Source organism: Wyeomyia smithii, chromosome 1 (genome assembly GCF_029784165.1).
Source record: "Wyeomyia smithii strain HCP4-BCI-WySm-NY-G18 chromosome 1, ASM2978416v1, whole genome shotgun sequence".
In the NCBI taxonomy this organism is placed as follows: Eukaryota; Metazoa; Arthropoda; class Insecta; order Diptera; family Culicidae; genus Wyeomyia; species Wyeomyia smithii.
The window spans coordinates 75833983-75851577 of NC_073694.1; the positions used below are offsets into that span (position 1 = coordinate 75833983).

The 17595-nt window shown below is 36.6% G+C and overlaps 2 protein-coding genes across 2 annotated transcripts; one reads left to right on the forward strand and one right to left on the reverse strand.

Annotated features, from left to right (window-relative positions):
* Positions 1-5759: 5759 nt before the first annotated feature.
* Positions 5760-7660, reverse strand: LOC129730968 (uncharacterized protein F21D5.5-like). The gene is made up of 4 exons (XM_055690642.1): positions 7522-7660; positions 6692-7458; positions 6002-6633; positions 5760-5937 (listed from the first exon to the last, which is right to left on the reverse strand). Exons 1-4 carry the CDS (start codon positions 7658-7660, stop codon positions 5808-5810), a joined length of 1668 nt encoding a protein of 555 aa, XP_055546617.1. The 3' UTR covers positions 5760-5807.
* A 7164-nt stretch (positions 7661-14824) lies between these two features.
* Positions 14825-15835, forward strand: LOC129730977 (uncharacterized). The gene is made up of 3 exons (XM_055690652.1): positions 14825-15355; positions 15422-15572; positions 15652-15835. Exons 1-3 carry the CDS (start codon positions 15147-15149, stop codon positions 15658-15660), a joined length of 369 nt encoding a protein of 122 aa, XP_055546627.1. The 5' UTR covers positions 14825-15146; the 3' UTR covers positions 15661-15835.
* The last annotated feature ends 1760 nt before the right edge of the window (positions 15836-17595 follow it).

A 17595-nucleotide genomic window follows, 5' to 3' on the forward strand; every position in this document is an offset into this window, starting at 1 on the left:
CCGACTGAAAGCCGAAGCTGGACGGATCGGATTGCGGATAAATGCGTCGAAAACAAAATACATGCGAGCGAGAGGCTCCAAGGAGAACAACATCAGCCTCCCAACTCAAGTCTCTGTGGACGGTGATGAGCTTGAGGTGGTCGATGAGTTCGTGTATTTGGGGTCACTGGTGACCGCCGACAATAACACCAGCAAAGAGATCCAGAGACGCATCCAGGCAGGAAATCGTGCCTACTTTTCACTCCGGAAGACACTTCGATCGAATCGAGTGCGACGACGCACGAAGTTGACGCTGTACAAAACCCTGATAAGTCCGGTAGTCCTCTACGGGATCGAGACGACAACGCTTCTCGCGGAGGACCTTAACGCTCTTGGAGTTTTTGAACGGAAGGTGCTACGGACTATCTACGGTGGAGTACAGACGGACGACAGAGAATGGCGACGGCGCATGAACCACGAACTGCACGCGCTGCTTGGAGAGAATCCCATTGCACACCTGGCGAAAGTTAATAGGTTGCGGTGGGCCGGTCATGTCGTAAGGATGCCGGACGACAACCCTGTGAAATCACTTCTCTTCAGCAACCCTGCCGGCACCAGAAATAGAGGGGCGCAGCGTGCACGATGGCTCGACCAGATCGAAGGAGACTTGCGGGTGATGAGACGCCTGGGGAACTGGCGAAACACAGCCCAAAACCGAGCAACATGGCGACAAATTCTTGATACAGCTCGTCTGATTGGTAAGGTAAGTAAGCCATTATCAAAACGCGTCAACTTACGTGAGAGTTTACATAGTATGGGTATTCATGTCGAGCTCTTAAACAAATACCCAGCCGTAAAAATACTCACCTCAATTGACGAGTAATGGAAGATACACAGTTTACGGCTGGATATTCGTATACGAGCTCGATGTGAAGACCCCTAGTATTTGCCGGGCTCGTTGCTTCAACGTTATGTTTACGAGAAAACTCATTTGAATCTTTGAAAAAAATGTTAGTGGCTAGAGGCACCAAAATTCACAGAAATGGATTGATAGCTATAACACAGTGCAACAATTTTTTTGCCTTGGCTCCTATGTATGATTTTTTGATGAAGTTAGATGCGAAAATAAATTTCTCTGAGTTTGAACATATTTCAACTTAAGGGGCAACAATGGCGCCATTTTGAATTTTTGAGAAACTGGTAATTTTTGTGGTTTTTTCGACGCCATTTTGTTTTGAGGCCAAATATCAAAATTCTAAGAGTTTGTTCACATATTAGCATCCTTTAACCCATCTTTTCAAAAAAACAGATCTTAAATCGGACAAAAACTGAGCTCAAAACGGTGATTCTACGAAACCGGTTTTGGCATAGTTTTAGTATATTTCACAAAGCAAAATAATATCGATTATTTCTGAGTATTAATGGTAATTCGCTAATATCTTAAAGTGGTAGTCAAATTATATCTTATTTTGAGTAGAAAAGTCTCAGAAATCGAATGGTAGGTGTCCTATCAACGTAAAATATCAGCAAAATGTCGATTTTGCCCCAATTCCCCTACAATACTAAAATAGGTTTATCTGCTGACATTTTACGTAGATCAGACACCTACCATTCGATTTCTGAGACTTTTTTACTCAAAATAAGATATAATTATTCAATAAATAAAATAAAAACCTAAATTAATCCACCTAGCGGTCAGACTCAGCCTTTCTCATTCAAACTTATTATTTGTAAAAATAGATTTACATGAATGCTTAAATCCAATAAAGGGGTATATTCACTCTTTGGGTTCTAAAATATTGATGTTGTAATTAAAGTATAAAATATGAAATTTGACGTAATGTTAGTGTTTAAGAAATAGCGAAATAAAAGAAATGACTCTTAATTTCGAACAATTTAATCACGAGCGATACCGGGAACGTTCAGAAGTACGATACCACATTTAAATCATGTTGAGGCCATTTATACTGATCAAAGCAGGTACCGTGCTGGATCGAAACCAGTACAGTATCGAAATCCGTACACCTTGATGTTTTTTGTCAGTTTTAAGCATTATAAAAATGAATTTTCATTTTTATAATGCTTAAAACTAAAGAAAAACTTCAAGGTGTACGGATTTCGAAACTGTACGGGTTTCGATCCAGCACGGTATAGTGTTGAATAGTCTTTGAATTTCTTTTCTTTCCAAAACTTTTGAACAGCATATAAAATTGTTATGAAGTTTGTTATTTGTAAGTTTGAGAGATGACTCGTTTGTAGGACACTAGTTATGTTAAAAAAAGTCTTGTAATACTTGAGATAATAGACTTTCGTTGTTTTACAAATTAAAGCATAACGGTTGCTTAAGTTCGATTACAATCAAATGAAAAGGGAACGTATAGGGCAGCCAAACTTTGAAACCACGTGTTCAATCATAATTCATCAGTTAACCCTTAACTAGCCCGTTCATCTGATATCAATATTGTTCATATCGCTTGTGTAGTTTCTAAGATAATGAAGTTTCGTGATTTTCACATTTCGTTACATTACAGACGAAGTTACAGTCCGATTACAGTTAAATTCAATAGGGTGTTATGAGGCAGCTAGACCTTTCATTTGATACTAATTCTATGGAAATCGGGTCAACCATCTCTGAGAAAAGTGAATGAGTCCAAGTAGTCTTCGGAATATGTTTCTTTTCATAGCTAGATTTCACATTTTTAAACATAACAGGCAAAGTAATAGTCCGATTGCAAAAAAATCAATAGGGTCTTATGGGGCAACAAAACCTTCCATATGACACTGATTTTATGAAAATCGGTCCAGCCATCTCTGAGAAACATGAGTGAGATTAAATAGTCTCCAGAACACGTTTCTTTTCATAAATTCTGAACCACATGTTCAATCTATATAAAATTCAAAAGTTAAGGGTTTTTTAGGTAGCCCGTTCATTTGAAACCAATTTTGTTCAAATCGGTTGTGTAGTTTCTGAGATATTGATGTTCCGTGATTTTTACATTTCGATACTTAACCTTTAAACTAGAAATCAGATTACAATGAAATTTAATAGGTTCTTATAGGGCAACTAGACCTTTCAGTTCAGTTGCATTGAAATCGGTCCAGCCATCTCTGAGAAAATCGAGTGAGATTGGGAGAGCGTTACACACACACATGCAGAAAATGCTCAGCTAGTCGAACTTAGCCGAGTGATATACGACATTCGGCCCTTTTGAGCACTTTTATACCTTTATTTTTTGCAGTGATTGCTATACCTTTCTAGGAGAAAAGCAAAAAGTGAAATGATAGAAATGACTTTCAATTTCAACTTCAATCCCGAGCATGGCCGCAAACATTGAAATGGTACAATATCAAATTTAAATGATGTTGAGGCCACATATTTTGATCGCAGCTGTAGTTTTAAACAGTCTGCGAGTTACGTTTCTTTCTATAACTTTCAAACCACATGTTTAAACATTATGTAATTCATTGTTTAAGGGTTTAAAAGCCCATTAAATTGAATTCAGTTATGTTCATGGCTTCTGAGATATAAGAGCGATTTTTACATTCTGACGCAGCGCCAAAACTAAAAGTTTAATTACAATGAAATTCAATAGCAACCTAAACGGACCCTTCATTTGACACCAAGGTAGAAAGAATCGGTCAGACCATTTCTGAGAAAAGTGAGTGCGAATAAAAGGTGCACAGACACACGTACACACCCCCACACAAACATATACACCTATACATGCATACATGCAGAAAATGCTCAATTCGTCGAACTGAGTCAAGTAGTATATGACATTCGGCCATTTGGATCACTTTTCTACCTTTTAATCAGCCTGTGATCGTTAGGAGAAAGTCAATATGTTTACTTTCATTATGTGATTTCACATTTTTATAAACAACTGACAAAGTTACAATCCGATTGCAATAAAATTTAATAGCAACTTATGGGGTAACTAGACCTTTCATTTGACACTAATTTTGTGGAAATCGGTTCAGCCATCTCTGAGAAAAATGAGTGAGTTTAAACAACCTCAGGATAACTTTTCTTTACATAACTTTTGAACCATATGTTCAATCATAACGAAATTTAAAAGTTAAGGGTTTTGGAGACAGCCCGATCATTTGAAACCAGTTTTATTGAATTCGGTTGTGTGGTTTTTGAGATATTGATGTTTCGTGATTTTTACATTTTGATACATAACCTCTAAACTAAAAATCCGATTACAATGAAATTCAATAGCAACCTATGGCGCAACTAGACCTTTCTTTTGCAATTAATTTTATGAAAATCGGTCCAGCCATCTCTGAGAAAAGTGAGTGAGAAAAAAAAGTTGCACATACACACACACACACACACACACACACACACACACACACACACACATACACACATACATACATACATACAGAAAATGCTCAGTTCGTCGAAAGAGGTCGAGTGGTATATGACATTCGGCCATTGGGACCACTATTATACCTTTGGTTTTCCCAGTGATTGCTATACCTTTCTAGGAGAAAGGCAAAAACATGATTTGCTCTGCAACATACGCCAAAACACTCATTTATTTATTTAACGTATTTCTCGGACGATTTATTTTGCAACTTTGATTCCTTAGGCATTAATAGATACCCAAAAATGTAGCAAACGTAAACTGTTTGAAATTATACTTAACAATTGTCAGATGTTTAACGGTTTCAACGACTAGACAACTTCTCTCGTCAAGATTCAACCAAGGAAAAAAATCGTTTAAAATGAGTCCTTTTCTTTCCGGGGTCAAGAAAAAGTACTAAAAAATCTTCAACATTTCTGAATATCCGGCATTATTCAGAAAAATCAGGACAAATGCTAAAATATGAAAAATAAATCAGGACGCTCCAAACGGGTCTCAAAATCAGGACATGTCCTGCTAAATCAGGACGGATGGTATCCCTACTTTTGGAATGCACCTGTGTTGACCAGTGTAATATAAGAATGTTATCTAAAATAAACTCTCCTACAATACTATTGAAGTCGATTGAAAGACTATGCATGAGGGTTTATACCACTACTTGTTGACTCGGCAAACTTCGTCCCGCCCATTTTTCATTTAAATCATTTGGTTCGAGAACTACTCAAATTGGATGGTGTTCGATTACCTTTGGTTGTTTTCCTGACACCGGAAGTCGCCATCTAAGAATTCAAAATGGCATCTTAGGTCGACTTTTGGTTTCTGTGTATTATTACGATTTAGGATATACCCATTTTGGTTTTGATCGCTTTCGGCTGCTTGCCAAGCAATACGATGACATGCTCGATAGACCAACCTCGTAACTCGAACCCAATTAGGCAAAAATTTTCTCTTTGGTTTTATCCTAGATTGAAGAATTGGAATTTCGTGATGAACATTTCAAAAGGGCAAGTATGTATCGTTTCGTAAGAGATTTTTTTCAAAACATATATTTTTAATATGTATGAAAATGTATTGTTTGCTTCGGGGTTTTAATTTAGTTAAACTACTGTTTTTTACGAATGCATTACTCATGTCTGAAAACTACTTCTTTTAATGTGGCTCTGTGGACGTTTATTATTTTGGCTCCTATTGGTATAACTAACAAAAGCATGTGTCGGAAATAATTACCATTTTTTAGTAAAAGCAAAAAAGCAGAAAATCAGGGAATTATATTTTTATTAATGTTAATTTTATTATGGATTTATGTCTACCATTTTAAAGCGTGATATTCTGAATAGGAATGTAAATTAGTAAAAATAATTATCAACCGAATTGGATGAAATTGAAATTTCTCTTCCGAGAGGATACGAACCACTCTGATTTCAAACACAAAATTTTGCATTTTATCATATATTATACATAACTCTCCATCAGATACAATTTGTATAACTTTTCCTCAGCTTCAGAATGGAATTTTGGCACGAAATTTACCTCAACTACTTCGCTAAAACCCTCTTTGGTTGATGGTTGCTGGTATCTTGATCTGAAAGTTGAAAAAGGCAAATTTGAACAAGGCCTAATAAAAACAACCATAATTATATGCTTACTTATACAAATTGAACTCCAGTTCATCAATCGACTTTTGTGACCGGTCTATCAGTTCCCGAAAAGTAATGTTATGCTTTGAGTGCTTGTAACCAGCACCCATTACAAAGCACCGGCACGTTACGCTTCTTTTTCTGGCTATTTTTATCACACGTTTCCGGCTGTGTGCATCTGGGTTAGTGTTATCAATGACAGCAGATTTTTGATTTTGCAACGTATTTTCTAGATGTAAAACAAATTTCTGCCATGTTCCAAGGGTATCACGATCAATCAATGTATAACCTTTTGGTTCAAGGTGCGCTTGAATGAAGTGAGTTTTTCCAGATCCGGGAAATCCAACCATTATAATAATTTCTTGCGTAGGCAAGACAAGTTTTGTTCCGCTTGGGGACAACAAGTTTGAAAATTCGCTTACAGACTGTGGATCGAATATCGGCCTAGCCCATGCAATATCTTCGGAATTCTGGAAGTGTACCTCCGGGGTGAAAAATGGTATCCCGACGTTCGATGCAAAAAAGCGATCTGCACATGAACGGTCCTTCTTACGTTTGACTGGTTCGTTCTGCTCTAGGCGACCGGCAGCGTCACCAACGTAAAAGCTTCGCACTTTATCGACTTGAAGACCGTCATTGTACTGAAAAAAAAAATCCGAATTTTAGTTCGTTGTAACTATTTGCTACTTCATTACCCACTAGCTGGCACAACGAATCCCACATTCCTGTCAATGGCTTGCGGTATTTCCCTTCTCCAGTAGAGATAAATGCTTGTAACGGAATGCTCAATGTTTTTTGTAAGGCTTCAATCTTCCTTTTAAAGGCATCTATTTCAAGTTTTCCTTTCGAAATTTCATTTTGGTCGGTAAATATGACAATTTTAGAGCCATTCTCCCATAAAGACTTTAGTTTCTCAACCACTTCGGGAAAGGCAAACTTCCAATCGTCAATGTTTCTAGGAAAAACATTACCCGATTTCGTTTTAATAAGTGTTCCATCCAAGTCATAAGCAGCTATGTTTTCCGAAGACACTAGTCCTTTGCTATGAAAAACGAACAATTGTTTTCCATCGATCTCTTCCCACAGAGAGTTTTCGGCAACAGTTGTTTTTTGCTTACTTAGCCGTGCTCTCTTATTTTGCATGGAGATTAACTCATCATCCGATATATCCCGTTCGTATTCACTTGTATCTCTACTGTTCTTGTTTTCATCTTGATTGATAGGGTTTTCTGTTTTGGAACAAGTTTCGTTTTCGGGAAGTTTTTCACCAACTTGACATTTGACAACCTCCTCAAATTTGAAATCAAATACATATTTATAGTTATCTGGTAGTAATTCCAGAATATCTCCATCGTATGCTTCATACACTTCATGTTTCAACATTTCTATTCCGTTTAAAACTGATGGGTTTAAACCCAGACATTTTACTAGAACGAATCCATCCTTGAAGTAGGCCTTCAGACCAACTGCTCGAGAAAATAAAGCAAAATTCAATTTATCACATCGCCCTAAAACATCCAATATCTTACCTTGTACTCGCGAACAGCATGGATCCTGAATCAGTGTCACTGGACTACGACCAACGAAAGTAAAAACAGGATCAATACGAATTGGGGGATGACGATCAGTTATTGACTTCAGGAAACACTCCTTAAGAACTTTATTCATTTTTTAGATGTTATCAAGATAAATAATATTTGCCGCATATAAATCACAATTCGAATTTGCAAAAATGGCTTTCGTTAAGCTAGGTACTAAGCAGAGATGCCAGATTTTGAAAATATCACACTCTGCGGGAAATCTGCACACGTTCATAAAAAATCTGTGCAAATATTAGAAGACTCAAATAAAAATCTTCAGAAACACTGAAAACACAGAAAATATCTATAAATTGATAAAAATCTGCACGCGGATTCGAAAAATCTGCGGTAGGCAGACAAATCTGCACATCTGGTATCGCTGCAAACAACCTTTCTAGGCCAAAGTAGCAACAATCACACAATTTTGAAGTTATTACCATGATAATTGTCACCTTGAAATAGTTCATGGTTGAAAATACTATGACAGTTAAAAAAGCAGTAACCATTTACATTCTCAAAAAACCCAATTGCAGTGGTTATAGCGACCATGTTTTATCTGGTGATCAAAACTATCGATATTTGTTTTAGAACTAGTTTACCGGTGAAATTTACCTAATCATGTAGTCATGCGAACAAACGTGTAATATTTTTCGAGCTGCAATATATTCTGCTGACACCGTAATCTGAAACTGTCAAAACGTTGTCTGCAAAAATTTTGCATCATCTCGTAGTTGCTCGAAATCGTTAACAATTTTCTCCTTATCGGTCGTTTTCTTAGTGTCTGTCATTAGACAAAATATAATCCCTGCTGGAGGCATAAGATTTGGTAACTTCGGCGAACTCGTCGATGTTTGCGAGTGAAAAAAACGGAAAAACAGAAGTGAAATCTCTTGCTTTCGGGCAAGGCTGGTGGATAAAGAACTGTGCCGGATTTAACGAAATTGTAGTGCAGGAGAATGAAGGATGCCAGCGTGTTTCCACCAGAGCTGGTAACCACCGCTCAGCACTACTTGGGCTATCCGGCTTGAATGTGCAGCGGAACATTATTCACAAGCGATCTGAGATGCGTTCAACAACGGCATAAAGCCAAAAAGGTACCTAGATTCTTAAGAGCGGATACTATAAAATTAGTTGTTTTTGTTTTTTTTTTAATTCTAGCGAATCTATCGAATATAAGCTTCTTCCACCCAGTTATGAATTTGCTGTATCAAAACCAAAACACCAATCCTACGAATGGTATTACCCAAAAGGAATCTTAAAACGAAACTGGATGCTGAAACATTTGCATGGGCAGTCGTAGTCCTGTTTCGGGATCAAGAATGGAACGATCTACAGGGGCGTGAGAAGCAGTTGCAGTAGCTTCGATTATTCAGGCGTAGAAAAACTATATACGGCTAGCGGTAGTTTTAATACAAAAAGGTGCTAGCATACCTCAAGGAGATGATTTTGTTGCTTCCGAGAGAGCATCCCACTTGACCAGCACCTGTGAGAATACTGCAAAAATGCTCTTCGTGCTTCCTCACAACGATCATTTAATGAATCGCATACTAAGAATGCAATCCGCCTTCCTGGAACTTGCTCAGTCTCACTGTAATCAAATAATGAAGCAAATTCGGTGAGACGAATATTCGGTTGAACACATTGTTGATCATATAATAACTAAATAACCAAATGGTTATGTTTGATGTTTAAATTGTCATTTTCGCTTTTCAACTGTGCATGTAAAAAAGATTGAAAATTGTTCGCGCTATTGCACAACTAATAATTGATTTTGCGTTTATTTAATGGATACGCTGATCCGTGGCGCACCTACTTTTGATCTTTTCTGACTCGTCAATAAAAAATAAATGTTTTTAGAGATTATGCAATGCGTAAAAAAACGAGAACTGAAAATGTGAATTTGGCTAAAAAAATATACATCATTCAGACGGGACATGAACCATTGCGTGGAGATTGCGGTTCGTGTTCCGTCTGAATGTGGTATATTCCTCTCTGAACCTGAGTCATATCCTCAGTTCTCGTTTACCCCCGTTCATAAAACTATATGCACTGCACTTTTATATTATTTTTAATGTAACATGCTATTCATATTTTTTGCTGATATTCGGCCTAAATTTTCAGTGCATCTCTAGTAGACACCAACTGCCTCGAAGTCAAAACCATAGCTGGTTTCGTGAGCTTCAAAATTTGTCGCCTATTTTTCAAACTCAAAGGAGATTCAATAGCTTCAAGAAACACACCGTCAAATATCGCAACCGAACCAGTTCCAAGAAGCTGCTCTTCGAGCACTACGTCTCGCTGACTGTGCAGTACAGTGCCTTCGGTGAGTTGTTTTGCGACGCAGTCAAGAACGGGCTGGCGTCACTACAAACCCAACATCCTGGCATTTATTTACACGAGGCGGTTGAATATGTAGGCAAGCGCAAGGAGGCGTTTCTCAATGTTCCGCACTGACCCCCGAGCGAGACTCAAACCGGTGGCGTTGGGCAGGTAAGTTAGCAGATGGCTAAGTGCTGAAATCATTTCTTTAATAATTTGTTTATTCACACCTGCAGGCTTCTTCCACAAATTCTAACGCGATGCTGTACAGTGACTTTTTCGGTAACGAGGCACGAAAACAGGTGAACCTGTTACCAAGCAACAAGTTATCTACCTGGTACACGAGATAGATTTTTTTTTTTTATTTTTAATGGGGGGGATTTGTTAGTAGCTTAAGTATTTATGATAAATATTAGTAAATAATGAGTATGTGTGTCCAATCACAAATGGTGACTTCTCAACACTGTTAGAAATTTGTAATTTTCATTATTAGGATTTGTTTGCTTTCGCAATTAGGACTTATCGTTCGTAGGATTTAAACCTACTTGTCAGATAAGGGGAAGTAAACTTACAACTAACTTAATTGCTAACTTATTGGCTATAAAGAGAGCTTATCGTAGCAATTGAGGATTGCAACGATTTTTGTCGAAAATTGTTAATAATTTTATTTGACATAGCTTCTAATGGTTCAACACCAGTAAGTCTATGTAATTCGAGTGTACCAAACCAAGGAGGACGCTTCAAAATCATTTTCAGAATTTTATTCTGAATCCTTTGGAGCGTTTTCTTCCTTGTTGAACAGCAACTTGACCAGATCGGTACAGCATAAAGCATCGCTGGTCTAAAAATTTGTTTGTAAATCAAAAGTTTGTTCTTTAAACAAAGTTTAGAATTCCTGTTAATGAGAGGATATAAACATCTCGTATATTTGATGCACTTGGCTTGTATACTCTCAATGTGCTCTTTGAAAATAAGTTTTTTATCATAAATTAGTCCCAAGTACTTAACCTTGTCGGACCAACTTAAAATAACCCCATTCATCTTGACAACGTGATTATTGTTTGGCTTGAGGAAAGAAGCCCTAGGCTTATGCGGAAAAATTATCATTTGAGTTTTAGAAGCATTGGGAGAGATTTTCCACTTTTGCAAGTAGGAAGAAAAAATATCTAAACTTTTCTGCAATCGACTGCATATGACACGAAGACTTTTTCCTTTTACGGAAATGCTTGTGTCATCGCAGAACAATGACTTTGTGCATCCTGGAGGCAAATCAGGAAGATCTGAAGTGAATATGTTGTACAGGACTGGACCCAAGACTGAACCTTGAGGTACACCTGCTCTGACAGGAAATCTATCAGATTTGGAATTCTGATAGACAACCTGCAGAGTTCGGTCAGTAAGATAATTTTTTAAAATTTTGATTAGGAAAATTGGAAAATTCAAAGTTTGCAATTTCGCAATCAAACCTTTATGCCAAACACTGTCGAATGCTTTTTCTATATCTAAAAGAGCAGCTCCAGTGGAATAACCTTCAGATTTGTTAGCTCGTATCATATTAGTAACTCGGAGCAATTAATGAGTTGTGGAATGCCCATGGCGAAATCCAAACTGTTCATTTGCAAAAATTGAATTTTCGTTGATGTGTGACATCATTCTGTTAAGAATAATTCTCTCAAACAGTTTACTTATTGAAGAAAGCAAACTGATTGGTCGATAACTTGAAACTTCTGCTGGGTTCTTATCCGGTTTTAAAATTGGAGTAATTTTTGTATTTTTCCATAATTTGGGAAAATATGCAATTTTGAAGCAGCAATTGAAAATTTTTACTAAAAATTCCATTGTGCTCTCAGGGAGATGTTTGATTAGTATATTAAAGATGCCATCGTCACCAGGTGCTTTCATATTTTTGAAATTTTTAATAATTGATTTAATCTCATTCAAGTTAGTTTCAATTATTTCTGCAGGTAAAAAATTCTGGGAAGAAATTAAATCAAATTGACGTGTGACTTCATTTTCAATTGGACTCACAAAATTCAAATTTGAGTTATGAACACTCTCAAACTGCTGAGCAAGTCTTTGAGCCTTTTGTTCATTGGATACAAGAAAACGTTCACCATCTTTTAAAACTGGAATAGGCTTTGAAGGTTTCTTAAGAATCTTCGACAGCTTCCAAAAAGGTTTTGAATATGGTTTCAATTTTTCAACTTTAGTCTCAAAATTTTGATTTCTCAGAAGAGTAAATCTATGCTTAATCTCTTTCTGTAAATCTTTATAAAAAGTTTTAAAAACAGGGTCACGAGAACGTTGATATTGACGTCTGCGGACATTTTTTAAACGAATTAGAAGTTGAAGATTTTCGTCAATTATTGGTGAATCAAATTTCACTTGAGCCTTTGGAACAGAATAATTCCTGGCATCAACAATTGCACATTTTAATGCTTCCAAAGCGGAATCAATATTCTTTTCGTTTTGCAAATCAAGCTCATTATTGAAATTTCTCTCAATATAATTTTTGTATCTTTCCCAATTAGCTTTGTTATAATTAAAAACAGAGCTCATAGGGTTTAAAACTGATTCATGTGATAAAGAAAAAGTTATTGGAAGATGGTCAGAATCAAAGCCAGCATGTGTGATCAAATCACTACATACATGACTTTGATCTGTAAGCACCAAATCAATTGTTGAAGGGTTTCTTACAGAAGAAAAGCATGTAGGACTATTCGGAGACAAAATAGAATAGTATCCTGAAGAACAATCATTGAATAAAATTTTGCCATTGGAATTACTTTGAGAATTATTCCATGAACGATGTTTAGCGTTAAAATCGCCGATTATGAAAAATTTCGAACGATTTCTGGTGAGTTTTTGTAAATCACCTTTACAATAATTTTTGTGCTCGCGTGTGCATTGAAATGGTAAATATGCTGCGGCAATAAATGAAATCCCAAGTTCAGTTTGAACTTCAATTCCCAAAGTTTCAATAACTTTCGTCTCAAGATGGGGAAGAGCACGATGTTTGATTCGGCGATGAATAACAATTGCAACTCTACCGCCCTATCATATCTTTGAACCACGTAATTGGGATCATATTTTAATTTTATGTTAGGTTTCAAAAATGTTTCAGTAATAATTGCAATATGCACATTATTTACTGTTAAAAAATTAAAAAGCTCATTCTCATTGGCCTTCAATGAGCGAGCATTCCAATTTAATATTTTAATTGTTTTATTTAAAATCATTGCTAAATTTTAAATTAGAAACAATTTTAATAGTAAAATTTGTGCCTATTTGAATGGCTTCAAACATTGATTTTGCCTGCAACATGGCGTTCATAAGATCGAACATTGCCTGTTGCAAAAAAGAAAGTTTACCTGCCGTAATAGGCCCCAGGTAGTTGACATTAGAAAAAATATTAGCTGGGGTAATAGGTGTACAATTATTTTCTAGCGTGTTTTGCTTACCCATATTAGCGGTCATTTTCGAACTACCAACATTAGGCGGTAGAATGTTCGAACTACCTGTAACCTGTGCATATGTTAAACGGGTATGCAAAGGAGTAGGTAAACTATGCGTCACTGGTACAATTGGAGAATTTTGTTTTGAAGTTTGTTTTGAATTTTGTTTACCTTGCCTTGCCTTAACAATTGCTAAACGGACTGGGCATTGATAAAAATTTGACATATGGTTGCCGTTACAATTCGCACAGCGAAAATTTATACTCTCTTTCACAGGACATGTGTCCTTTTTGTGAGAAGAGTCTCCACAATTAAGACATTTTTGGTCCATGTTACAGAATTTGGAACCATGGCCATAACGTTGATACGGGTGATATGCTTTTCACCTCCGCCATACTTCCTATAAATTTCCCACTTTACACGCACATTATACAAAGCATGTGCCTTTTCAAAAAATTTTAAGTTGTTAACCTCATTGCGGTTAAAATGAATTAAATAATTAACAAGGGAAATTCCAGTTCTCTGACTGTTTTCGCCTCGTGATTTTTGTTTCATTAGAATTACTTGGGTAGGGGCTATGCCAAGTAATTCTGTTAAAGTAAGTTTGATCTCATCAACGGTTTGATCGTTGGTGAGACCTTTCAAGACAACCTTGAACGGCTTGGCGTTCTTGGTGTCGTATGTAAAAAATTTGTACATCTTGTCAGTTAAATACTGAACAAGACGATCACGACCCTTTACTGAGTCGGCTAATAAGCGGCATTCACCTCTACGGCCAATCTGATAGGTAACTTTAACGTCAGAAACAAACGTTGAAAGTTCCTTTTTGAATATATTAAATTCAGAAGAAATAGTTACCACATTAGGTGGAACTTTCTCCTTTTTTAAAGATTTTATATTTTGTATAGCTCCATCATTAATAACTTCCATTTCACCAGCTTCTTGCTCAGGCAAAATATCAAAAGGATTGTCACTACAGACACTCGATGTGTCAGAAAGAGATGCCTCTCTTTTCCTCCCCGCAGCGATGCGAGGTTTCTTTTTCCGTCCAGCCATTTCAGGTGATACGAAAAAAGTTAAAACAAATGTTAAATTCAAAAGTAGGTAGTCTTGAGAAAGACTGATGGGAAATAACTTTCAGGTAGTCTTTAAAAGACACACTGACAAAACACAAACTTTGAAGCTATAGGCAGTCAAAGACCTGTCCACAAGCAACCGAAAAAATGTCTGATCTGTAGGACAGTTCAAGACGCACTGTACACGAGATAGAGAAAACCCACAAACATTCGGCAACTATCATCACCCAACTGGACAGGCTATGGCTCAGTATAAAGTGTACAAATGTCTACGCTTTCGCAAGAAGCAGACAATCGATATGGCCGAGGAATATTTGAAAAGTGGATCACTCGAAAGCGCTTACGCTCTACTCGCCTGTGCTGTCTGACTATCGGATGCACAAATGGTACACGATATTCGCCTGAGTTCTGTTGGAAACATTGCGGTCTGCATATCTTTTCGTATACCGATGCCCGATTTTGTGGCATACAGCATTAAGGCGTTATCGCCGCGAATTGAAATGGAAAAAACTGATCGCATTCTGGTTTTGGGAAACCCTCTGCAAAGTATTCCATAACGTGTCTTCGGTGTCGAGTAGTCAAATTTCACCGGAACTGTCGGCCTGCTGGCAAACCGCATAATCTTCTTTCAATAATCCCATAGAACTTACCCTTGATCGATTGCACCGAAGTACAGCCGAAGCCAATAGAAGAATTCATACTAGAGCCCAAAAAATGCTACCGTATGCTATTTAGTGGAGAACGCTATCAGTTTATGGAGAATGTTAACGTACATATTTTCCGTTTGGAAGTGCAAATGGGATCAGACCGAACTTACGCCATTCTTTCGCTGCGCGGAAAAATAAACGTTCAGCGAGTATCCAAACACTCCAATCCGCATCGTGACTGTAAGGAGAAAATATCGGTCATCAGTTCGTCCTATATCATTCCAACGTAAGTGAGATTATTATACTACTATGCTTGTACCAAACGGAAGAATGAGCCAATTTTTTTCTCCAGGTTTCATCTTGGATCACAGACCAACCAAAACAACCAACCAATGTTGACAAACAAGTTTTACAAAATTACGGAAAACTTTATGAACAACTACGATCTCTGTCTGCAGAACGTTGGAGTCAGTTTTAGTGTTCTCAAGCTAAACGGAGTAATTGTAAGTTTAAAATTGTTATAATCAACTCCATAGACAAGTTTGCATGAAATCCCTCAATACAATCGGTTTATTTTTACAGTCTTACTAACGACGGATCTGAGTCATCCGATGCAGAAAATCTATTCCCACGTTCAGATCGACATCGGTGAACAACGACAGCAATATAGTATTTCGCAATTAGTCTTGTCGAGGGTAACATCGAATAATGACCGATCATCATAGATTTATAGACAATAACTTGCATCTTTAATCATTTTTAGAGCTTCCACTTTTTTAACCCGTAAAGACCCGGGACGGAACTTGTTTTTTAAAAATGCTCGTTCTCAGCAAAATTCAGGAAAACTTGAATTTTTATTCAAGGGGAATAGTTGCTCTAAGTTTTGGTAAAGGTGCCACTCCTCTGGACCCCTCCCCGTTTTTGTGAGACGCAAATATGTCTGTGTTTTTTTCTAATTTTTCAAACAGATTGAGCAAACACTGGGAATTTTCATACGTATCAATTGCTCCATGTATCAAATCTGACATGATTGGATGAAATATGGTATGTAAGAGTGAATTTTATAGTTTTCAAATTATTTCAGTACAAAATCACAAAACTACGTGTTTTCATAAAAAATCAAATAAGAAAATCGTTCTTTAAATTTTATACTCTACATTTTTGAAGTAAGGTCTCCTGAATCAATATGCGATGAAATATTTATTTTAGCATGCAAATATTTTGAGAAAAACGAATTTAAATTCACTGAAGTACGTATTTTCACGGAAATCTGATTTTCTCCCACAGTAGGTTTCAACTTGGCTCTTCAATTTTCAAGTTCTATATTTCTACAGTAACGTCTTCTGAATCCAAAGATGCTGAAAGATTTATTCTAGCATGCACAGATTTAGCGAAAAACGAGTTTAAATTCACTCAAGTACGAGCTATTATGAAAACTTGATTTTCTCTAAATCTGTGTATACTAGAATAAATCTTTCATCATCTTTGGATTCAGAAGACGTTACTCTAAAAATATGGAGCTTGAAAATGGAAGAGCTAAGTTGAAACCTACCGTGGGAGACTGAGAAAATTAGGTTTCCATGAAAATACGTACTTAGGTGAATTTAAACTGGTTTTTCTCAAAATGTTGCATGCTAAAATAAATATTTCATCACGTATGGACTCAGGAGACCTTACCGCAAAAATGTAGTACTTAAAATATGAAGAAAGGTTGTTTGAATTTTTATAAAAATACGTAGTTTTGTGATTTTGTACTGAAATAATTTGGAAACTCCTAAATTCTCTCTTACATACCATATTTCATCCACCTGACATGATTTGATACATGGAGCAATTGATACGTATGAAAATTCCCAGTGTTTGCTCAATCTGTTTGAAAAATTAGAAAAAAAACACAGACATATTTGCGTCCCACAAAAACGGGGAGGGGTCCAGAGGAGTGGCACCTTTACCAAAACTTAGAGCAACTATTCCCCTTGAATAAAAATTCAAGTTTTCCTGAGTTTTGCTGAGAACGAGCATTTTTAAAAAACAAGTTCCGTCCCGGGTCTTTACGGGTTAAGGTCATAGTTCATACTTTTTTTCCTAAATTTCATAGAACATATGACATAGAAATTTATCACGTCTGTCATAGGGAACTATAAGCATAATTAAAACGATTTAGATTAATTACAAGTACAGAATATATATATTTTACATTTCGATCGGCGTTATTAAAATCAGTGTGATGACAAGAACTTAACATATTCTCAACGGGGAGGAAAAACAAAATAAATTGTTGAGCTGATCTCCGAAATGGTAGAAATTGTCATTTCTACCATTCTGGGGGTCAGCTTGACTCGATTGGATCGGTGGTTTTCAACCGACTGCTTGGTTTTGTTTAGACAACAAATACATGGTCAAAACAACAAATTCTCATGTTGGCATCTGAAAATGACTATTCTCTTGGCATACGAACAATTAGGTGGAGGATTCATCATAACTAAACATGGTCATTATGACAGTTTTGAAGTATAAAAAAAAACA